Raw genomic sequence first — 25,666 nt, 5'->3', positions numbered from 1 at the left:
AAAAAAAAAGAAATTTACCTTAGACACTTAGGACAAAATTAAACCAGGTTAGAAAACTTCTTTCTAATGATAGGATTTTTTTTGCTGCTTGTAATTGTGTTTCTTTGGAAAATGGAAGGCAAGTATCAAATATGTCTATACCCTTCTTGTGTTCACTTTCTGTATCATGACAAGAAAGAGTTGGTTGACATCCCTGGCTTGTAATACATAGTTTAAATGTATTTAACCCCTAGAGTAAAGGTCAATTTTGTACAGTGAACTCCATTTTTTTGTCCTTTTACGCATGATTAAATGGTAATTAAGTTTTAATGAAAAGCATTAGGCTGATTACAATTAACATAATCATTCTTGTCAGTTCATGTCCTCATGCTCTGCATGCTGAGCTGATTGGGCAAGACACGGCACTTTTAATAGTATTCAAATGTTTTATGAGCTTCAGCCATTTACATTTTTCCATTAAAAACACATCTAAGTACATACACAATCAACAGTAAGTAATTCATAGGTGATTGTTTTCTGATCTACCTCAAACTATACTTTAAGAGTGCATCTTTTTTTAGACAGATGCAACAACAGCACTCTTACTGCAAAGTATAGAAAGGAGGTAATCAGCACCTTTGCAGCACTGCAAAACAAATTCTCAACTGGAGGCTAGCAATTCAATGCTTTGATTTTAAACTGTTCATTTGGCCTGATACTCTCAGAGGTATATCCTTCCTGTGATGCTCTAAGTGGATGTTCATTGGCATAGACACTCATTCCAATTGCACAACAGATGAATGCCATTTAACATGCCATACCAAAGTTGCGAATTCCAGATTCTTGAAGGTTTTCCAAGCCTGTGCAATTCTGCATCTGAAATTTACTTTTTGGTTTGTAATTCATGTTTAAATACAATAGGCTCATTAATAAAAGCATCACCTGAAAATCTATCAAGTGACAGACACAGAGACTCAAAACTTAAGCAGTTACCTTCATAGACTTGTAGTGAAATATCTGCCTCATCTGTTATTATCAGAGGAGTTTAAGCAATTTAAGACTTTTTTTATTCAGTCAGTCAGAAACTACTAAAGTAGTAAATTTTCAACATTCTTTGCAGATTTGCTGTTCAAACTGACATACAGTTTGAACACATGAATAGTAAAGCATGCAAAGATCCTACATATCCATAGTTTAATCAGTTCAAATCCTTTACAGATCAAGGCCACAGTAGTGTGCTTATTGCCTCAAGGAGACTGAATAAACTAAGTCCTGGTTTTTAGATGAAATAATTTAATATTGACTTTAACATATTCCTTAAATCCTATTTTTCACTCTATACAAACAAAAAAATAAGAAAAACATTCTGCTTGCCAAGCAGGGTGAATGAAACTTTAATATCATTTTCCCTTTACTTGAGCTGAGACTTTCAGTTCTTCACCACTAACTCCAATTAATTCCGGTAAGACATACACTGCAATTGCCAGAATAATCACTGAGTGCATCCATCAGGCATGCTAACATGACAAAATCAGTTCTTCACCCTTAAGGCATTAAATTGTTTCTTATTTACTATAAGTATCATTGAAGGTCAAAGAATACATACTAACTTGTTGGCAAGTTGAACAGCTTAAATATTTTCCTCCTTTCAAAATTTATGCATAAAATTATATATATATATTTTTGATGTAATATGTTTGCTAACTCTAACAGAGAAGAAAGAAAAAAAAATAACTTAATTTCCATAAATATCAAATTTAACTTCTTCAAACAATACGGAAAGCAGCATATTGTGTAGCACACAGGTCAGAAATTTTAGAAACATTTATTCTCCTCTTTTCGTTTATCTTAATACGTATACCTTTAACTAGGTATCTTAGGGTGAAACTGTCTATGGTTTGGAACACAACATTCAGAAAAAATAAAATAAAGTAAACAGGAGAGTGTCAAATGCATTATTAAAAGTCTAGTAAACTCTGGAAGCAAATTTTCTTATGCAGAAATAATGATTGAAAGCTTATTAGTGCCCTTTATTTCTGAAAGACATCACTTACAGAGAAGGTTGAGAAGGTTTTAAATAATACTCCTGCTCACATATGTTTTATTAATTCATACTTTTTTTATGTTCATGAGCAGATACACCTTACATACTTAGGGATACAATGACTGAGTCAAAGACAACGGTACAGTGGCACAACAGTACAATAGTACGATGGTCTCCTTGCAGTCCTTCCCCTAGTGTTTAACACTTCAGTCACCATATCATGTGACTGAACACACATACTCAGTTTTACAATATTGATCTTATTATACTGCATACAGGGGGGTTGTTACTTTAGCCCTGAAAAATCCGTGTGATCAGTTCCATATAAATTGTTTTTTATATATTTCATTATATTTAGATATATTTAATTATTCAGTGTAACTGTTTACACAAACAGTGGTTAAGGTCATAAAATGATGCATTAGGTGGTGTGAGTGAAAAAAGAAAAATAAACGGAAAAAAATAATCAAAAAATATGAACACTAAATAATGTAAGATATTAATAGGTAGCACTGGTGGGAACACTTAAAAGCCCTAAAGGAAACTCATGCATGTACAAACCCATTTTGACTTGTTAGACAACAGTGATTAGATAATACTGGACATGGTTTTGCTATACATAACACGGAATAAGAAAACATATGGACACAAAGCAAGTCCAAAAAATTCACCTTAGTTGTAGTTATCTCCCTAAGTATACAGACTGGAATAATATAATCTTTTGGTAAAGACTGAAGAAGTTGTAAAATGAGAAACAATTCACACATATAAGAACAATATATATAAATATTGCATATAATATTGCATTTGAGATACAAAAATATTTACGTACTTGAAAATTGAATGGAGAAGCCTGATTTGCTGATGAAGAAGTCACTGTCAAACTGTAATGTCAATGAGTTGAAAGTGCTGTGAATATCCTCTGGAAGGGCTGATCCGCTCCATTCTTTAAGCAATATGCTGCTTTCAATGGGCCCATCCCATACCTTCAAGATGTCATGAGCAACTTCAGTGTCAAAAACAATAAAATGCAGGCTGTAAAGAAAAAGAAAAAGCCCTGTACATTACTGATTAAACACAATTACATAAAACTCCAAGCAATCATTTCCAAACTGTTCTTAGTTTTGAAATGCTGTTTCTGTTTCAGGACTCAAGAAGGCTTGGTTGTCCTGAAGCGTTATCTATTATTCCTGTTGGGTTAGCTGATCTCGTAAGAGAGATACTGTTCAGTCCTTTAAATGCTTTAATTACAAAAAACACCATTATGACTTGTTCTATAAATTAACCTCTTTTTATCATAGATATTTTAAATGTTAAGAACTATAATTTCATCAAAGATTTCCTTTATTTATTCAACTGAGGATACCAAAAACACAGATTGAACTGAACTATATGCAACTGAAAAAAGCAGTAGCTACTAGACATAGCACAGGAAATTCAGTCAGTATGGCATTTGTTTTTCTTTACAAAAAGTAAAAAATGCATCAATCCATCTTTGGCTTACGCCAACATTTGTAAAACATTAAGTTTCTATATTGGAATACTCAAATTTTTATTTATCTTCAGATGAAATACTAGATTTAGAAAGGTGTTCAGGAATGCTATGTTATTAGCCAAAACCTGTACATTGACTTCAAGTTCTGACTGTATATTTTTAACTTTGAAGAAATCAAATAGCTAAATATATAAACTCCTTTTTTAAATACTCATGTGTTGATATTTCTTAATTACATTTGCCATTTGTCCACATAAATTAAATACTGAAATAGCTTACTATTTGTTAACTTTTTGCACAAAATAACAAAATAGCTAATGTGCTCAAGTAATACATCTCAGTTATATAACATTAATTATATTAGTATCAAGATTTTTTTTTAATGACAGCAATTAAAATTATATTGAGTAGATTTTTTTTTGTTTTGTTACATTCTTGTTTTAATCGCAACTTTCTGTTAGCAATGGACAAATCAGCTTGAATATTAGAAGAACTGAACATTTCAAAGTTTTGAACGTGTGTTACTACAGGAAATCTGAGCTGAAAGAATCTTTAAATATTCATATTCCTTCCACTTTGACTGATTCAGCTACATGTCAGCTGCAGAGTATGAAAATCTTTCTTGTTAATATAAACCAATGAGCAAAAACTGTTTTAAAAGTTCTTATATTACCTTTTCTTATGCCTGAGTTCTTGAATCTTTCCATTAGTTTCCCATAAATTATTACAGAAATAAAAATGTAGATTATTGGCATGTCTATGCAGTTCTTAGCATGTACTTTTATTGTGTTCATTAGTCATTGTTTGTGCTTCCCTTTTGTAATTTTCTAATTTCTTCTGTTTTCTGTTATGCTGTCTAGTCCATATGGAGAAATCTACCAGTCCTTATGTATTAAGCATTCTCTCAGTCCTGTGCAAATTTCTTTTTAAAGCCTTGTTATTTCTCTTAAATTTGATTATTCTCAAAGTCTTCTGAGATGTCTTACTTTATCTGATTATGGGGAAAATATGATACTTGTATACTTCAAAATGTTATAAATGTTAGTAACAATATGATAGAAGAGAGCAGGAATAAAAGAAGAAAACCTGTCAGAGTTGTATACAAAGGGTTTATCTTCTCTTATGCTGCTGTTAATTGACAAATTCTCATCACATCAAAGCATCCATGACAGTCTCCTACTAGATAACCAACAATGTCCAAGATGCCTGATGTCCAAGCACTCCTGGCAGAGACTCAGGCACTTTAGGTTTGCTTGAAGTAATTTATTCAAGAAAGAAATTGTTGAATAATTATATTCTATTTACAACAAATTGTTACATTGAATGTGGCAGTAAAATATATAAAAAAAAATGGCATTACAATGACTCAGGGGAAGAATTTTGAAACCACAGCTGACAGCTTGGCATTTTAGCTTGTTTACAGTTAGAAAAAGGCATAGCAGTGCAACACAGGTGATTTATAGACTGTACTATCTATTGGAATTCACAGTTAAAAATTAGATGCCTAGGTGTCCCCTGTAAAACTTAGTTACTCAGGTTCCCTAGAGGTGTGGTGTTCATAAATGCCAGCATGACAAGCATTGACTTTATTACTATAACGAGGAATTAATAAACGAAACAAACAAACAAAAAAAAAAAGTAAAAGAGTGTGAATATATAAGGCATAGAATATAATTTACAAAATACTAAAGTCAACTATACATGTAAATACTGAAATTAAGCATGTACCTTATTGTCTTTCCTGGATCTGCTTCAATAATCCAAGTGCAATGAAGGTTATTGTCATATGGTGCTGGGTAACCTGGGGACAAAATGCGCCCCGATGTAGCAGCATGAATTCGGCCACCACACTCAGCTACAAAATAAATAAGGATTGCTTTATTTTTAAGAAGACCATAATACTTGCATGTCCTTTTTTTTTTCTTTTTTTTTTTTTCTTTTTTCCTCTGTTTCATATCTCTGTTTCTTCTAACAAGGTCACAGGTAACATAATATCTCTGAAGTAACATTAGAAACCAGTACATATGCATACAAACCAGGATATGTACAGAAGTTAAAAATGCATATATAATAATCTCTTTCTTGACTTGCTATAAAGTAATAAATCGTACTTAAGTGATTATGATGTTTTACATACAAGTGTATATCAATATAAACTGAGCCTACAAAAGCACAATTTTAGCATCAGCAAGACAGCAAAAAAGCAGTGTTAGGAGGTCTCAAAAACATCTCATTGAACATGTTTGTCTTCCCTAGGTAACACTGAACACTGAAACTCAGACTTTACACACTTTCAAATTGTAATTAAAATCACTTTCTCACTTGTTCTAATATCAAAATGCATTCAGTTTAATGGTTTGAACTTATTTTTATGTATCTTTACATGTAATTAAATAAGAAAGCAGTTAGGTATTGCCTTGCAATTTCCTTAAGTATTAAAAAATTTAAATGCTGTATGCCCATAGGTGAGACAGTAAGTCAGACAATTATAATTTGAAAGTATGAACTGTCTGGTTTTAACCATTTCTACTATCACTACTGTCTTAACTTTTTGGAGTGACCTATTGCATCACAAAGAATCCAGAATCAAATGATGCTTACTTTGCTTGTTTAGAGAATCATGCCATTATCTGGCCAGTATGAAGTTGTGCCCTAATGGAAATGGAACTCTGTGTAACAGTCAGGTGCCATTGAATGAAAAATCAATCAGTAACTCCACAGCTAAATAAGGTCCCTGAAGTCCAACCTCAGCTACCCTAACAGCTTTGCTTCACAAGTAATGGCACTAAAAAACACTGACGGAAACTGTTCAAGCACAGCTGTCTATCACAGTGTAATACAAAGATGATGGAACAAACATGGCAGCAGAACCAAATAATTTATTAGCAACAACTCCTAACAAGATACATGCCACTAAGTCATTGCTGACAACCATATTGTTATACAAAAGGAAAAGAACTGCCGAGGAAACAAGTTGAGTGATTTACTTAGCTATCCTGCTGTTTTGGTCACTCAGATCACTACATATTATTTATGAAACCACAGCAGAAAGCTATTTCTTCAAATATCTGTTCTCTAAGTTTTCAGGTAATTTCAATTATACAAGTTGCAATAATTACCATGACAGATAACTGCATATAAAGAAATTACTGATACACTATTGTATTTACCAAAGACCTCAAAATATCTCAGTGAAACCAAACTTATTTAAACTCAAACTAATTGACATATTTGTTTTAAAATTGTAAGACTTTTTCAGAAACAGAATACATGTTGTGAACTTCAGGAGGATATGTTATGTTCACAGTGAAAAAAAAAAAAAAATTCAAACATGATTCTGACAAAAAAAAATCCAAAATGATAGTTTCCAATATGCAGAATTAGGCATACTGTAAAACCACCATCTTAAAGAATATGCTATATAAAATAATTATAAATGATAGAATTGAACTATCAATCAAAAAAGACTTATAATTGTCCAAAGATGGAATTACAGGAATTCATTTTGTTTCTTTGATGTGGCTTAGAAAATGAAAATGAATGCCAAGATCAATAGAGCTATGTATCATTGAAGATTACTAGGTGTAGAATATGCTGAATATATGCATTTAAAGACATATATTAAAGACATGATTGTAAAGACAATGATGAATGTAAAAGTCACTGAAGACAGAAGCAGGTATCAAATGTTGATACAAGATACAGCAAGCAAAAAAGAATAGATCTGTCTAACAGGAAGACATTAAGAAAGTGTGTCTAGGTAAGAAAGCAACCTTTGAAAGTTCATGACAACTCAAGGAAAAGGATGAAATGGAAGCCTGTCAAATCAGAGAAGGAAAAGAGAACAATTAGCATGGGATAAAACTACAAAAAGAAAACATCACATATCTAAACCTTATTAAGTAAATATAAATAAAGAGAATGAAATAATCTGAAGAAGCCTAGCTGAATTTTTAGGAATCTTCATGATAATTTTTCCTTTTCGCAGAACAGTAGAAAAAAAAAAGTAACAATTCAATGCAGTTAACAGACTGGTTTAGAAAGATACATTCTTAGAAGACTTTCAGAGAGAATTCAGAGACAATGGTCAACATTTGACTTCTTAGGGAGCTAATTAACATGTTTCAGAGGTGTTTTATTGATTGAGAAACAGGAAGAGTGAGTCTATGCAAAACTCTTGAAATCCCCTTGTTTGACTTTAAAGATAGGAAAAATAACAAATAGATATAAAGAGAGAAAGCTATGTAGGAAGATAGCATTGTGGTTGAATGAAAGAAAGAACAAACTCTATCCCCAGATACTAAATGAAAAGTGATTACTCTATTGATAACAGGACATAATTCCACTTAGATTTGAAGTGAGATCCTCAAGAAATAGAAGGTTTTCATATAAGTAATTCCAAAAGCTCAGCAACAAAATACAGAAAACAAATCTAGTAATGCAAGGTACAAAGTCAAAGTATAATAAAAAACAAAGATAGGATAGCAATAGTAAGTGGAATATAGAAGCTTAAGAGCATCCTGTTATCAAGAAAAGTGGAAATAAAGGTAAAGATATAGGAGTGCAGAGAACATTTCATTGCAGTAATGCAGTAAAACAAATAAATTCTCAGCATAAAAAAACACACGTATTGGTCAAAAAGATTTTGGAAAAGGGGTGTGAAAGGTGTTCTACCAGAGAAAATATGGGAATCTTCTAGATTCACTTGATCCTAGGTTCTCCCATCTTCCTCTTTGTCCAGGTCAGATTGGAATATACACATTTTTTATTGTTCTTTTGTTTAGAAATATTTTATGCTTGAGATATCAACACCCCAAATATAGATCATCATACTAAGAAGTGTATGATTGAACTGATTTAAATTCTTACCTGTTGGTGAAAACAGACAGAAGATTACAGAAAATTACCTTAGAGTCATTATTTCATTTAAATTAAATGGGGAGATAGACAAAGGTAGTACTTATTAAGGCTCTTCTCTAAAAAAGGGCAAATTTAGATGAGAAGGAAGCTAACCAATTGACCTGAAAAGCTTGAGAAATTGAATGCATAAAAAATCTGGAATGTCTTTTGATCAAAACTGGAAAGAGTTACTTTGACCTGTCATATACATATATATATTGTCATGCATATATTCTCATATATATGAGAAGCTTTATATATACAAGCATATATATAAACAGTTCTAGAACCATTTGGAAAAAAATAACATCTCTACTAAGACAGCAGAAATGCTGTTCACTGATGTTTTTTTGGCACTTATCCTCTGGGTAAGCTGAACTTTTGAAAGGAAAGGAGCTTTCTCCTTTTCAGACTGCAGGTCTGTGAATGTGTTCAGCATGAGATAGCTCCTGGAATGGAGACTGTGGCATCCAATACAGGAGAGAGACAACAATCAAGGATTCTGCAGGTCAGCTAAGTTTGCTGTAAGTAGTCAGTAGCCTACCTACAGCAGGCAGCAGATACAAAAGTTAAACGTTAGTAGGCAAAGAAAGAAAGAAAAGCTTTCTGAAGCTTTTACATATGGGAACTCCATATGAAACTTGTTGAACTCAGAAGTCACTGTTTTTTGTGACCTGGACTGGAATCCCAAACCAGATGATACAAACTGCCTAGGGAAGGTACAATAGGCAACAGCTATACTGATCAGATATTTTGTGCATCTCACTTAGTACTTATCCGTTTAACGTTTATGATGGTTATAATGAAACACAGCTTTGAGACTTGAAGACACATGATCTTTAAATGGAAATTCTACCTCAAGGCTGAATATCCTACCATAGCAACAATGTATCAGGACCAAACAGATAAATAATCCACCAGTGTAGGTAGGATGACATTAGCTTCACAGGAATGAGATTCTGAAACAATTTCTGATGTAAAAAAAAAAAAAAAAAAAAAAAAAAAAAAGTAAGAAAAATTAATTTGTTTTAGGACATGGCTTGCTTAGCTTGTGAAATATTTAGATAATGCCACTGGCTATGACAAGATATCAGACTCGATGACACACAATATAATCAGAACCAAAGCTTTTATCAAAAACTGCCCTATTGACAGAAGTGCTGCCCAGCAATTTTCTGGATTTTACTAGCTAGCCATCTAATTCAGAGCCAGAAAAGTCATAATTGGATGGTCACAGTAAATGGTTTCTTATATACAGTTATACCATTATCATATAAAGTACAGAAAGAGTTTTTTTCCCTGAAACTACAGCAGAAATCTTTCACTGTCACAATCCATATTACCTATGCAAGCAGGCAAAGGTTTGTCCCAAACTCTCCGATCTCCACTTAAGCAGGTCATAAGACCACTTCCATGCATTGTATAGCCAGGATTACAGCTATATAAAATGACAGTATCTATGAAATGTCCTTCATCTCGGATCTTGTAGCCATAATTTGGTATGCCAGGATCTTCACACTTCACTAGATCAAAACCTGAAAACAGAAGTGGGAAGGGAAAAGAAGAAATAAAGACACATAGATATCAAACATAAAACAAAGTATAATGCCAGTGAACTTTTTTCTAGTCTTGATGCAAATAATATTCTCATAATTCACTTAGATTAGATGCACCCACAGTGAACAAAGATAAGTTATATACAAACTGGGGAAATCAGAAAATTGAAATACCAGTAAATAATTATTGATATGATATTGATTGCAGCATTATTTTATTGAAGAAACAGTATTATTTGCACTGTCCTAAAAGAGATTAGTGAGAAATTAATTATTTTGTATCACTTTATTCTTGAAATTTTATTTATTTGCTTTTTATTCAGAGGAAAGGAAGCAGTATTGACCCTGTATTTGGTACTGAGTAGAAGATTCTCCTCTTTATGTAATCTCCATACCAAATCCATCCCACCATAGTGGAAATTCAGGAAGCTAAAACAAAGGTTGCTTCATCCATTCTAGTGTCCAGATACCACGTTTCTCCTCTGCTGAAAATGAATAAATAATATTATACTCATTTTTGACTAGCATTCCCCTTTTTGGGCCGTTAACATGTGAAAGAGATAAATGGTTTCCTCTGTGCTCCCTGGCATAAGCAGTTCTACTCTGAGCAGGTACTTTCCCTATTTTACCCTTTCTTATCTGTGTTTTCTCCATACAGCAGTGCTAACTTGTAAAGGCAAAGCTCTTGTGCACTTCTTCACCCCCCCTTTAAAGCTCACAGATAAATTATTGAAATTTGGCCTGGAAAAAAAAGGGAAAAAATATCACTGAAATCATGACTTTGTTCATGATGAAGTCAGAAGGTTCTCCCTCTCCTCTCCTCACCTCAAGGTATAATTTGTTTATCTGAATTACAGAATTTCCTGCCAAAAGAAAGGAATCCTACAGGCCTACTGTACTCTTTCCATCTTCTAGGATTTGGGTTTTGATGACAGCCTTTATAAACAAACGGGAGTCTATAACTTTCTGGGGACTCCTAGAAAATACTGGGATATAATACTTTTTTTTTTTTTTTTTTTTTTTTTCCCCCAAAGTACCTTACTGCTTTTCTATTCCTAAATTGGACAGAAAGTTTGGAAGTATTTACTTGGTAGAACTGAGACTGCTAAAGATCAGAGGCCTAAATCGGAACTACTTAGCTTAGGCTATTTTCATAGTACAGAAATAAGAATCTCAACACTCCAACTCTTATTTAGATAGTTGTCTAAGATCAGTCAGTACAACCAGCTTCTGGAAAAAACTATTTTCAGCCTTCACTGTAAAGTGAGTCTACTGTATGAAAAACCTAGGCTATCTGAGAATTTTAATTATCTAGAGAAAAGGGATCCCACCCAAAATGAAAGCTGTTCTGTCACCTAAACACTGTATTTGTATCTGCTCCAATATGTTAAGAAATGTCAAGCACCAAGACAAATTAGTATGCTCGGACCACAACCATGCACTGTTAATTACCCTTCAAAATGGCACGGATATCAAGCTATTTCCTGGGAGCTGCCTTTAGCTCACACTGTCTGCTACCTTGTGCTTGAGATTGTCTGGGAGAGTGCTAGATCCAACTAACAGCACACTAGGATTTATCCTAATATTTCATAAGTCTAGACAATCATTTTCCTCATTCACACTCATGCCCTGACAATATTTAGTTTACTGGCAGAGTTATAGCCTATGTGTCAGAAACAGTATGTATAATCACAGGTTGTTTTCATAAAAGGAAAATTACATCTTATAAGTACAAACGGATTATAGAGATTTAGCATTATTCCCTTGCTAAAAGATTGTCTCTGTGTGAAAATTTGTACATCCCTGTAATTTCACTTTGCTGCCAAAAAAAAGAAACAAGCAAACATACTCAGTTTACAGACAAAAGAGGTGGCATTCATTTTAACTAGCTCTCAACACTGATTATATAAACAGTCTTATCTAAACCAGTTGTCTTTTAGATTTAATAGTCACTTATAGGGTGTAATTAATCCCATCCTAAAGTAAATGCCTAAAATAGATTGGATGAACTGTGCAATTCTAAAAAGCTCTATTTCTCTTCATTCACGATAAAAAGAGCCAAGGTGATTAGATCATTCAGATGAACTGAACTTCACAAGAAATAGCTCTATTTCATCATTCCATTAAACACACAAAGACATTTATTTAAAAAAATGGAACGTGTGTTTTGACAGATAATGTGATGATATTTTAATGCCAATTTGACAGCATGAGCCAACGTGACATTATTTCTCTGCCACTGATTTTAGATCCTTTCCCATCCTTTAGCAGGTGTGACATTTGGTTATCAGCATGTGATTGGCAGAAGAAGATTCCCTGATCAAAAAGCCACACATGAGACTTATTATTCTCTGCCTTCTACCACAAAGAATAAATAGTTAGGGAGAGGTACTTCTTTAAGACCAGTAAACACATTTGAGAGAAATGAAAGAAACTGTTGGACAAACAAGCCCATCTGGTCTGCTACATAGCGATCCTCACCACTGAAGAAGTAGTCAAGGCTGGGATAAACGTATTCTGACTTCCTATCATTTTATGCATTCCATTTAGCATTAATTTTTGTACAAATGTGTAAATACAAATGAAGTGATGCCACATTTTTTCTCCTCCTTTTTGCAGTGCTGCTTCAGTAGGATGAGAATTTTATAAAAAGCACCAGATCTCTTCATTCATCAGAGAAAGGGCTTCCTGTCTAGTGTGCCTTTCTCATTTGCAATAATGATCCCTGAAGACTCCTGAAAAAAACTCATTATTGCTAAGTTAAATGAAATCCTGCCCCAAGCTTCAGTTTGACAGAAGACTGCCTGCCATCACTTTCTCTGTTCTTACTTTGGAATTGGACTAAGTAGCATGAAAGATCTGTTTTTCATTTAGCTTATTAATACTTCGCATTATTGCAATACTCAGTTGTACCTCTATCTGTTCAACTATCATAGATAATTTCAACCTACTTTGCTTTGGAGATTGCTACAAGCTTTCCAAAGCGAGTTACAGTACTGTAAAAATCTATTCCTGTTGAAAATAAGCATGCTTCTCTCCATTACATGGTCAGACTCTGTGGAAGAAGTCCATGAGTCCCCATAGTCTGCGGGTTGAAATTCACTTCACTTCTACGTTAGAGGACTATAATTGAATTAATATAATCTGATATAATGATATGAAATTAATCATGAAATGAAATGTCCTTGATATTACTTACTTACATTAGAAAAAAATGTTCTAAAACCGTACTGTTTTGAAAATAGAAATTCAAAATACACATAGAGGTTTGACATTTAAGGAAAAAAATGTGGTTTTGTTTATTTTAAGCCTAAAATACTTCACCTGTAAAAACTAGTTTCTAGCCTTTGGCATTGACTTGACTAACGTGGTACTGAAATTACTTCTATTATAATGTTAAATATATATTATGTATGTATCATGGTATTTTTATGTATATAACATAGCATACACTTGTTAAAATATATTGATTTTCATTACAAAAGTTTGTGTATGTTTGTATAGGTTTATAACTATATACAAAAAAATAAAGTATCATATACCTAGAACTTCCATATATAATGTAAATTTAAATTAATGGGGCAATAGTGGGAAACTAAATGAGATACTTATGTACTGACTCTTCCTCTTTCATCTCAGGCTAGATTAATCAGATCAAAAATTAATGAAAATCTAGTAGATTTCCACATTCATATTTTCAATGTGAATGCCATAAATGTAGATGAAGTCTCTCTAAATCTAGCATACTTTCAGAGATCTTAAAGAATCATGCTCCAAAAGCGTAAAGACTTTTTCATGGATCAACAGCACAAGTCACAGGTGAATCTGCTTTCTTAGCAGCCTCTTACTCTACAAATACCTGCTAAGAATCATACAATGGTTTGGGTTGGAAGGGGCCTTAAAGAGCACCCAATTCCAACTCCCCTGCCATCAGCAGGGATACCTCCCACTAGACCAGGTTGCTCAAAGCCCCATCCAACCTGGCCTTGAACACCTCCAGAGATGGGGCATCCACAGCTTCTCTGGGCAACCTGTTCCAGTGCCTCACTACCTTCTGAGTGAAGAATTTCTTCCTAACATTTAATCTAAATCTACCTTCTTTTTTTTGTTTAAAGCCATTAGTCCTTGCCCTATCATTATCTGCCTGAGCAAAAAGTCACTCTCCATCTTTTTTATAAGCCCCTGTTAAGTACTGGAAGTTAGCAATGAGGTTTTCCAGAGCCTTCTCTTCTCCAGATTGAACAGTCCCAGCTCTCTCAGCCTTTCCTCATATAAGAGGTGCTCCACCCCTCCGATTAGCTTCATGGCCCTCCTCTGGACTCGCTTTAACAGCCCCACATCCTTCTTGTGCTGGGGGCCCCAGACCTGGATGCAGCACTCCAGGTGGGGCCTCACAAGGGCAGAGTAGAGGGGCACAGTCCCCTCCCTCCCCTGTTGGCCACTCCTCTATCGATGCAGCCCAGGATGCAGTTGGCCTTCTGGGCTGCAAGCACGCACTGCTGGGTCACGTTGAGCTTTTGGCTGGCTCATGTCAGAGGTATTTCTGTATCTTTAAATGATAAAATACCTACACAAGTTATACATATGCAAAAACATCTTACCAAAGACACTGTGTCTGTCTACACAGCAGTACACACAGGAATTTCTCAATTTGTGCATGTTTCATGGGGCATGAAATCCCTTACAGAAATATACTGCTTTTTAAAATCTTATTTTGAGGCTGCGAGAGCATTTTTATCAATAAAGGAGTTAAAATTTTCTGTCTATTTTCAACTCAAATCCAATCAAATACTTATTTAGGAGTAAAGTGTTATTTTATAAGCTGATTGTAGAGAACATAACCACTCACTGTCCTTGGCATCAGAATTCTATTTCCTATTTCATACACATCCAATAGAGAAAAAAATCAACATGCAAATAAAAATATCTAACTAGAAGCAAAAACATAAGACCTAAAGTGTAAATATCCTTGGAACACTAAACCCTCCAGTACTTGCTGTATTGTTTATATTTTTCAGATATTCATAACAGAATTTACCTTGGAAAATAAATATTGATTTTAATGCCTTCTAGTTATTGCTAATTCAGGAACAGTCCAGTGGTACTCTCTTTTTTTAGGGTTAATTTCACAATACTACACCTAGAAAAAAATACTGGGTACATTCATTATGACAAAACGAAGAGTAAAATTGCTTTATGTATCTGAATAATAAGTTATTCCCTGTAAGGTTAAGTAGTATAACAATTGCTGGCTTTCATACCAAATTTTCAAAATGCCACTTCAGATACTGTAGAAAGAAATGTAAGGATGGCAGTTCATAACTCGTGGCCAAGAGTTCACTACACTTTTCCACAACCAATTCCTTGCAATAATTCTATACAAATGTAGCCCATATGTTTTCAGGCAAGTTGCCTTTCCAAGTCTTCTCATCCAATTTCTTCCCCTTCCCAACAAGTACAAAACATGCACCTTTCCATTCCCTTTTTCACTGATGCTCTTGTACAGGACCTGGTGTCTGTCATATTGTTCTGAAATCTGATGAAATGTGGCAAACAGAACTTCAGCATTAAAGCAGATACTGCAAACATTTGCAGAAGGAAATATGGTCATAGACTCACAGCATTCAGGTTTACTTGACATTGAAACAAGCCAGTTGACAGAAATTCTGCCAATAATTTTAGTCTTGAGTAGGCTTTTTGGATTGGCAGATTGCTGCCAATTATCTTATTCCTGAAGTTCATTATACAATCATGAGAGCAATGAATGGATATAAACCACCTAAATTAAAACCAAAACAGCCAGAATACTTCTAAATGATTGGCTATCACCTCCTGACACTGTTTATCCAACATGATATGTTCTGTCGTATTTGATACCAATTATCAGGAATGTAGAAATAGACATTGTCAGGGTAAAAATTACATGTCTGTAATTTATGTAGACTATTAATTATAACTTCTTTCAACTCCATTTCATTATGATGGGTACTGTGGTTGTATCTACATTAGTGAGTAGTGCAGGACAGTACTCCTCCCCCTCTGCTTCAATCTCTTGTTCAGACTCAGTACAGTTATTTTTGCCCTTACACCCATTCTTGTACTCCCTATCTCTACCGATACTAGAGTTGCTATTACCAAACTAATTTGTTGCTAATACCAACTAGTTGCTATTAGTTTGAAAACACACCAGTGGCTTCCTTGTGTAAACCAAGAGCTAAATATTTTTCAGAAAAGTTATTTTGAACTGGAAAAAGGTTAAACTTTTTTTTTTTTTTTTTTTTTTTGAACAAAACAAACTTTAAATTATTTGGTGTTAAATATTAATTAGGGACTAAAATCATTACATTAATCTGATTTGATCTAAACACAGTGCACAAAAATAAGGTAAGCCCCTACAACTAATCATTTGTTTTACTAGCCTATACTTTGAAGAGATTCAAGAATCTCCACTCTTGATTATTTAAATGAATGCCACAGTAATAAACAGTGGCAAGAGAGTTAATACATTTTCAATAAGCAACACAGAGATTAAATCTGTGAGTTTATAGATACATAAAAATTTTGTAATACTGTCTTGAAAATACACCAATCTTGTATTAGAAAGTATATAATAAAGCTTTTAATGAAAAACACTGAAAATAAATGAAAGATATGAAGGGCAAGATGGGGTGCAAAAAATGAAGATTGAAATATTACATTTTGACAATTAAAAATAGCAACAAGAACTAAAACATAGCATGATAAGAAAACTAATATTGAAAAAAATGAATAAATTAGAACAAGTCCTGAAAACATGATACACAGCATATCGATATAGCATCTAGCATCAACGTTGTTAATGTTCTCCTATTATATGGGTAAATTTATGCTAATATTAATATTACTGTTTGTTTTAGAAGGCAAAGTACTGTTAAAGCAGCAATGCCATGAATACCCATAAAACTTTACCACAAGAGAAGCCATGAGAGGCTAATTTTTCTGAATGCAAAAAAGTTTTTGTAAATGTTAAATTAAGCACTACAAGATTAAAAGCACAACACATGTGACTCACTATTTATGGACTATTACTCACTATGTATATATACATGTATCACTATATATGTATGGACTGGGTGGGGCCTAATCAGGAAAAAGGCAATGCTGTCTTTTCATTTCAACTGGCTATGACAGAGATCATGAATTATGTATAATGTATCTGCAGTTTGTCAAAGAGATGTGGGATGACTCAACATTTGGGGATGACCCAAAAAAGGGGGTGGGGGCAAAATCACATATTTAAATCCTAAATATATGGGAGTGTATTAGTACATACATGGAAATAGTAATGTAGTTATAACAAGTGTTTTAATATTAAGAAAGTAAGGTAATGTGAAAACATTGGAAAGATCAAAAACTCTGTTAGGGTTATCTAAATCTCAAGTAATTTAATCTCATAAACACAGTCTATATGTTTTACACGGGAATCATTTTTTAACTACCAAAGAGTAATTAAAAGTATGAAATGGTACTTCAGTTAATGTTCAGAGTCCATAATGGCTTTCAAAACGCATGTAAATGTCAGCAAATACTCATTCAGCAGTTGTTGCATCTTAAACATCCATAACGTAATAGATTTAATTAAATCAATGCAATTTCAAAATGAGAGTTTCTGGCTTGCTCATTCTGGCTTGGAACCATTTATGTGTTATCGAAACCTAGAGTTGTAGAGAAAAAAAAAAGTCTGTATTATGTACTAGAAAATGTGCCAATTACAGAATCTCTACGTAACTAGAATGATAGGAAAGTCTATAGAAAGTAAAGTGTTTGGATAACGTGACTATAGTGACATATCAGACACACAAACTTTCAAAGAGCCTAGGAAGACAACTGAGTATGGACTAGGACAAAAGTAGATCTGCTTCTTTCTGCTGGATCTGTAACAATTTTGTAAGGCAGACTGAAAAATGTTACTGTCTTTGTGATTGAATACTTTACATTCGAACACAGATCATCTGAGGGAGATGGAAGGAACCATGTTTTTCAAGTACACTGATCTAACTCTATATGCTTGTACTGCAGAGTGAGTTCACAACAATTCTAACTTCAAGTGCCTGTAGAGAGATCTTCAAGAATGCTTCATGTCTAAGCCGCATCTGTAATCAGTGGGGCAATGGCTGTTACAGTCACTACTTTAAAATACTCTGTAGGTTACTGGTAAAAAGAGCACTGGTCTTAGATTTGGGCAGGGGGTAAAAAGGAAAGGAGAAATAACATGAACACAGAAATTTTTTCTTGTGTTCTTTAATGCAAAGTACTTTGGTATGTCTCCCATGAAACCCTTCAGGTATTACAAATGCATTCCTTTCCAAATGAATAGCCTTTTCTAAACTATTCATTCTTCATTCAGTGAGGGTGACAGAGCATTGGAACAGGCTGCTTAGGGAGGTTGTGGAGTCTCCTTCTCTGGAGATATTCAAGGCCTGTCTGGACACCTATCTGGGCAGCCTGCTCTGAGGAACCTGCTTTGGCAGGGGGGTTGGACCCAATGACCTTTCGAGGTCTCTTCCAACCCCTACAGTTCTGTGATTCTGTGATTCTTAAATGAAGTCACCATGAACATGCAGGATGGATTGAAACATGCAAAAAGATTTGTACAAGCCTATAAAAAACAATGTGACAGACAGGACTGAAAGTTGAAGACTCCCATCTGCAGCTGTGCTCATTCTTTCACACATTGATGGAGGGACAACTTCATATAGGCTCATGGTATAGATGCCCAACACTTCTGAAAATAAAGGTTTTAATGTACTGTGGCAAACACCTTAGATAATGAGAAACACATAAATACTGTCTACCTGTGATCACTGTCATAACCAACTTTCCCCACCTAGGAAGTTTACAGAAGTGGAAGGAATAACAATAAATAGGATTACAGCATTCATCTTCCTTAATTACCTGTCTTCTGCATAGTCTTATTCTCTCTGCTTTCTACATGCATCCCTAATTCTGCTCATATATCATATACACACAGATTTGGCAGGGTAATTTTAATACTATGCATAAAGTTTTAAAGAATAATCTTATTTTTAAATAACTTTCTTACACTTCTAAGTAATTAGAATGATTATTTTGATTAATGAAAAATTTGTTTCCTATTTATTGCTGATCTTTAGCCGTAAAAAAACATAACTAGATTGTAGGGCAATAAGCTTAATCTGTTGAAATGTAAACAATTCTTTCACATAATGAAGAGAAGGGAGAAAACATTCATATTCCTATGTCTGAGCTGTTAAAATCATTACAAGTAAATTCTGGATAAATCTTTTATTATTTTTTTCTTTTCTTTTCCTGAACCTGATTTTTTTTTCTTTTTTTTTTTTTCTTTTTTTTTTTTTCTATACCCTGTTCAATTTCAAAATAAAATAAATGGATAGAATTAACACATATTGCTGTTGCTTCTGTCTAATAGTATGAGAAGTATGAAACAGAACAATATGTTTACATTTGTGTTGCTTAGATTTTCTAATTAGAATGAACAATGAGGCACCAAAAAGATCTTACAACTTCACATTTGAAATGCAGCAAGAAGAGGTTGCAAGAAAGGTAAATCATCATAAATTCAGATCAACTACCTGACTTAAGGAACTGTTTATCAATAAGACAATTGTCTGGATAATAATGGCAGAGGTTGCCCTTTTGTCGTACTCATTAGCTGCAGTTTATCGAGAGAGCTGAACCTAGAATTCTAAACTAAAAATAAACATAGGCAGAAAGGTATTAGGAAAGAAGAAGCAGATAATGGCATTTTTGTTCAAGTGTCCTAAGCTTTCAGACAGGAACTTTTTCTGGTTGGAAAATTCTTATAATTACATCAGTGGTAAAATATATATATATATATATAATATATATATATAATATATAATATATAATATATATATAATATATATTATATAATATAATATAATATAATATATAATATAATATATATATAATATATAATATATATATATATATATATATATATATATAATATATATTTTACCACTGATGTAATTTATATATATATATATATATATATAAATACATATGTGTGACAGGAATACAATCTTCTACTCATGTGAAACTTCAAAAAGAGCCTCCAACAGAAAATTATTTCTAGGGTAAGTCCCATGTGATGCTGAAGGGCATTCAACATTACAAGCCAACAGTCCTTCTATGAAAAACAGAGGAAAAGTGAAAACTTTTGGAACAAATCCCAGCTAAAAACAGTAAATCCAAGTGCACACATATATAATGGCAAAGTCTATGTGTAATGGCTTCATAGAAATAGATTAGGAAAAAAAAAAAAAAAAAGAGAAAAAAATCAGTTTGAAGGTTTAAAGAAGGTAAAAAAAAAGTTCTGTCCTTCAAGACACTTCACTGAAGTATTCATTGAAAATGTATGTTCCCATTAAGCTCTCAGAAATAATGCTTCAAATATGATCACCTTTGTAATATTAAAGTAATATAATCTTTAGGCCAGCACTTCTGAGATTGTGAATTTAGTTGAAACCTGCTAGCAAATTTCAATCGCATGCTAAAGCTAGAATGCATACATCAGCAGACCAAAACCAAATATTCTTTAGAAGCCTACCACATTACCACAAATCTTACTTTCATATCCTAAAGATATGATTTGAATATAAATGTAAAACAACACATGCATATGGACTTCTATGGTGATCTCTGCTGAACCATCTCTTTTTTTTTTCATCTTCAAAGCACAACAAGATTTTAAAAAGTGGCTCCTTTATTGATAATAGATGTGAATTACAGCAGGAAAACTTAGTGGTTTTACATCAGATGAGAATCTGGCCCATACAAAGAAAAGTGAGGAGTCCTTCAAAGGGTTACAACTGGCAATTATCAAAACAAACCCAAACAACCTTTATCAAATTCTATTTTTTACATATTCTAATACCTCTTACAAAGTCTCTTTTTTTTCCTTAATTGAAAATGAGAAACAGTAACCTTCTTCATTCTAATTCTATGCACAGAAGGGTAATACAGTGATTTAATGATGATAACACATAACTGTTGGGTACGAAATAGAATGCTTTTCTTTTGAGATGTTCAGAAAGCTTTTTCTTTATTTTTTTTTAATAGGTTATTCATGTTGTGCATGTATATTTACAATACACATATTTTAATTCAAAATTGGCTTTTACATCAAGTTTTTTGGAGAACCCACTTTAATAATCATGGACTATCCTGCCTGTACTCCTATCACAGTATCAGTCCTGTTCTACTTGTTATGTCTCCCGTTCCCCATTGCTTTCCAACTTTCTTCTTACCATCAGCCACAGTTTCTTGCTTCATAAGCTTGCCATGTTTCTTGGGCAGCTTGTCATGCTCTCTTCCTCACCGTCAATGGAAGGCAAGGCAAGGCAAGGCAAGGGAAGATTCATGCCAGCTGCCCTGGCTGTGCCACCTTGTCCACCCCAGCCTACTTGCTGAGAAGGTTTTGATGACGTGCAAGCATTGTTCAGTAACAGACAAAACACTCATATTATTAGCACTGTTCTAGACAAAAATCTACCACACAGCAGCACCATGTGGGCTACTACTACTACAAAAAGATTCCAGCCCAGTCAAATCTAGTACAGATAGACAAACTATCTCCAAGCCAGTCCAGGACTGCTAATTAAAGTCCACAGGTGCTAATTAAAGAAAAATATTTTGGAATGCTCATTAGTTGTGCTTACTCAGCTAATATCCACCTGTCTAAAAATTATATCTTCACAAATTCAAGGAGATTTTCCTGAGATTGAAAAAAGGCAAACTGCAGAACAAATGTCAACATACCAGCATTTTAATCTCCAAAGCATGGGATAATATAACTCTTCAGATAAAACGTTAACACAATGCTTAAATTCACTAAACAAAATATTTCTCTTATTTCCTGACACAGACAAAACCAAATAAAAACATAAATGCTAAATTATTTGATACCTGTTTTGTTTAATTTCAGAAGTCTCATAGATGATCAAAACATCTTGTGGTGAAAAGTGGTAAATGACCTTATGACCTTAATAATAAGGACTATTATAAGACCAACGTATTCTAAGTTCATATGTTTTGTTGTTGTTGTTTGTTTCTTTTTATTTTCTTCCTTCTTTAATTTGGGGTTCTTGGAACTTTGGTTGCAGGCAAAAACACAGCATGGGAACAAGCCACTCACTATATATCTCTCCATATACTACATGTGTACACAGGAACGGGTAGGTAATAACCATGTTAACCCTTTGTTTTTATACAGCAATTTCTTATATATTAATTGTATCAAACTGCTCTCAGATCATACAATTGGATACTTTACCTGTTCTATGAGATAGAACCATGTAGGAGAGTAAGTAGCTGGTGAACAGGTTAAGAAACTGAAAAATGAGTTTCATTCTGCACTGAAGAAACAAAACAAAAGTAAAGACAATAATGCTTTGAAATTCACCACAATAGAAAACCCTAGAAAATAAATCTGTACTGAAAATCTTGAATGATTATTTCAGAATTTTGTTGTATGCTTTGAAACTGAACGAATGCAAATTCATGCTCATCTTGTGAAAGCTTTGGATTTTCACGGAGTACAATTTTTTTAAAAATGCTTCTTTATCATGTTCATATGAATGGATGCATTATTCAGTGCACAGGAAAAACATGGCTTTGAGAATGTGGCTGGTTTATGTCAGTATTGAATGAACTGAAAGCAAAAGGCCCTTCAGGAAGAATAAATAAATAAATAATTAAATAATGACAACATAAACATTCATGTTATTAAACAGGCTATCATAGTTCAATTGCAAGAGTAAATTACAGTTGAAATTGAACCTTTCTTTTAGAATTTATCTTTTTTTTTTTTTTGGTCTTGATTATGCAACTTTAACTTTCTTTTCAAATAGGTTTTTTGTGGGGTTAGTCACATGACTGTGCTTCTTGAAATTACTTCTGAAATATATGCATAGGCTGAGGTATGTTCAGTTAGGTATTTTTTAGCTTTTGTTTGTTTCATTTAATTTTATCTTATGTTTTTAGTGCAGTGCATGAATTCTTTTTGGAAGAGATTTTATACACCGATTAGTTACTGAAAGGAAACTAAAGAGCCTCTTTTCATTACTGGATTGTTCTGCTCAGCAGACACAATACAGCCTGAGGCAAAGCCACTAGATTTCTGAATCTGAGCCTGTTTGCATGCAAGGATAATTGACTGAGTTTGCAGTTTCAGAACATTGTTTTCACTGACAGTCTTTTAACATTTTCAATTACTGTAGAATAGGAAATGAACTGAATTAAATTTCAGTTGAGGATTCTGTTAAATTAATTTCCAGATTTAAAACATTTATATAAATTTAGATTATGCTAATTCAGACTCACCTTCCATGTTCCAACTTTCACTGTCCCTTGAAAGATAAAGAAATAGCTAACATTTATAATGTAGAATTTAAACTGAAAATAAGAATGAAGCTTTTACCAGCAACAGAATTATATGAGTGCAAAACCAGTGCATCATGTGAGACAGATATTCCACAATTTCACTTTTCAATCTGAAAAGTCTATCTTCAGACAAATTAAAGGAATACTGTAATAAAGTTAAGGATACACATTAAAAATAGAGGATTATAAATGCAAATAAAATATTAAAAATTCATTGAAAAAATAAAAATCTATCCATGCACAATCCTAAGTCTGTTTTCCTTCAGGGAAACTACATGTAAACTGATGCAAATCCCATGGAATTGAGCACAGTTTAAGGGCTTGAATTTTGCACACTCTTTTGGCTGACATGATATCCACCCAGAATTCTTTTTTTGGTGAGAGAAATGGTCATGAATTCAAAACTGATAGAAAGCACCATTAAGTTAAGATCTGGGTGTACATAGCATCCACTCCAAATGTTTTCCTCTGAAGACAAATCCCAGCTGAGAATTTATCTAGCCCTCATTTCCACTGTAGCAATGAATTGCAGGAAAACATCTAATTTGAACTCTTCAGAAGGATACAAATCCTCCTGCCAAATGTTCAGGAATTAACACAGAACTTCATTTTTAATCCAAACAAGGGAATGGGGAACAGAAAAGTGAAAGACCTTCAGAACGTTAAAATCTAGCTACAGAGTATACCACAAATCTCTGAATGGTATACATGGTCAGACTTTACTATAAAATTTGTAACTAGTTCTGCATGTATTTTATGCATGCAGAAGTCTGCTGTGAGGTAGATCATACTGCTGAGTGACCCAGTGCAGCCAGGCATGTTCCTAAAGATAATATGTCAGTATTCCTGGGCCAGATGGACCCTTCCACTGGCTCAGCTCAGTGGACTCCAAGGCTTACTTTGCAGATAAGTGAAGCTTTTCCTTCTATTATATTCTGCACAGGACTGAGGAACCATGAAATTGCCATAGAGAGGTAGATAAGCTGCTCCTTAGAGTAGATGTATGGATAAGAACAGACAGCAACTTCATGTTATCTCAGACAGGCAACTGCCAACCCACAGAACTTAGTAAAAACCCTCAGGTCTCCGGAGAGTCCAAATACCACTTCTACATAGTGGTAATGTTCCTTACACATCACAGCTCAGGGATACTTCCTGAGGACATGGGTGGATGATAACATGAAAACAAACACCTATCTTCAAGCACCATAAGAAATTAGTTTTGAGAGTTCTAGCCAGTACTGTGAAGACAGTCTTTACTTCTCAACTTTGTGGGAAAACACAGAAAAATGTTTTACTGATAAATTGATAGACAGGGATTTGGACAGGAAACAGTCTTTTTCACTGCAATCTTTGTTTTGAGATGCAGGGATTGTCTGACGTGCTTTACCTATTTGCTAGGAATTTTGGATACGTAAATAAAACAGCAATGTCTTTAAAAGAAATTGTGAAAGCAATTTTGGTATATACATTAAGGTGCATCAAATATGACACAAGTGAAATTACTGTACAAGTTATCTTCTCAAGGGTTAAGAGTGACCATTGTGAACTGTAAAACTCCAAACAAAGCACAGAGTAGTCAGCATTATACAGTACTCAGAGTGTCAGAGAGTAAAAGTATACCTCCCAAAGTATACCTCCTATACCTCCCAAAGTATAAATCTGGAATTATGAAAGAAGAATTGACATGTTGTCATCCAAACAATTAGCAGTCACAAAAGTTGGTTGTGGCTACAACATTATGTATAAACTTTTATAAAATTTTATAATTTTTTACACACAGATTTCTATTGATGTCTTAGAGATTTAAAACCATCTTAAAAGCCCTTTTTTTTGTTCCTTGGATTTTTCACAGACTTCCCCTGATGGTTAAAAAGAAAAATATCTAAAGGGAGACAAAGAACTTAGCTATTTGTGCAAACTCTGTTTAAAAGGAGTAAGAAACAAAATAAAGGAAAATTTGTACAACTTTGGCTACATTTTTAAGACTAAAATGATGGCTTTTATTAGAAGACAGTCTTATTTCCATGTCTTTGGTATATAAGACATGTAAACCAAAATAATCTATTGAAACCTGACATTAACTTAAGGAAAAAACAAAACAAAACAAAACAACAACAACACTTCAGTCTCATAAAGCTTTTGTTATAATTTCTTCAGCACTGAGATATGAGCATTCACCAGAGTCATTCCCTCTGACACCAGTGTAGCTGTTGTACTGAACAATGAAAACAGTCTCTATTATTC

General features: G+C 33.6%; 1 protein-coding gene across 1 annotated transcript in view; it reads right to left on the bottom strand.

The window, feature by feature from the left end:
• CSMD1 (CUB and Sushi multiple domains 1) overlaps positions 1-25,666 on the bottom strand; it is a gene marked incomplete at both ends in the record, with an annotated part of 1,174,241 nt that overhangs the window by 211,615 nt on the left and 936,960 nt on the right. Inside the window, 3 exons of the mRNA XM_084285255.1 lie at positions 2,856-3,058; positions 5,247-5,373; positions 9,761-9,952. Coding sequence (XP_084141381.1) covers positions 2,856-3,058; positions 5,247-5,373; positions 9,761-9,952 — 522 coding nt within the window. The remainder of the gene's footprint in view (positions 1-2,855; positions 3,059-5,246; positions 5,374-9,760; positions 9,953-25,666) is intronic.

Source organism: Netta rufina (genome assembly GCF_964035555.1).
Source record: "Netta rufina genome assembly, chromosome: 3".
Classification (NCBI taxonomy): Eukaryota; Metazoa; Chordata; class Aves; order Anseriformes; family Anatidae; genus Netta; species Netta rufina.
Note: the sequence above shows the minus strand (reverse complement) of the source record. Positions and strands in the feature narration are given on the sequence as shown.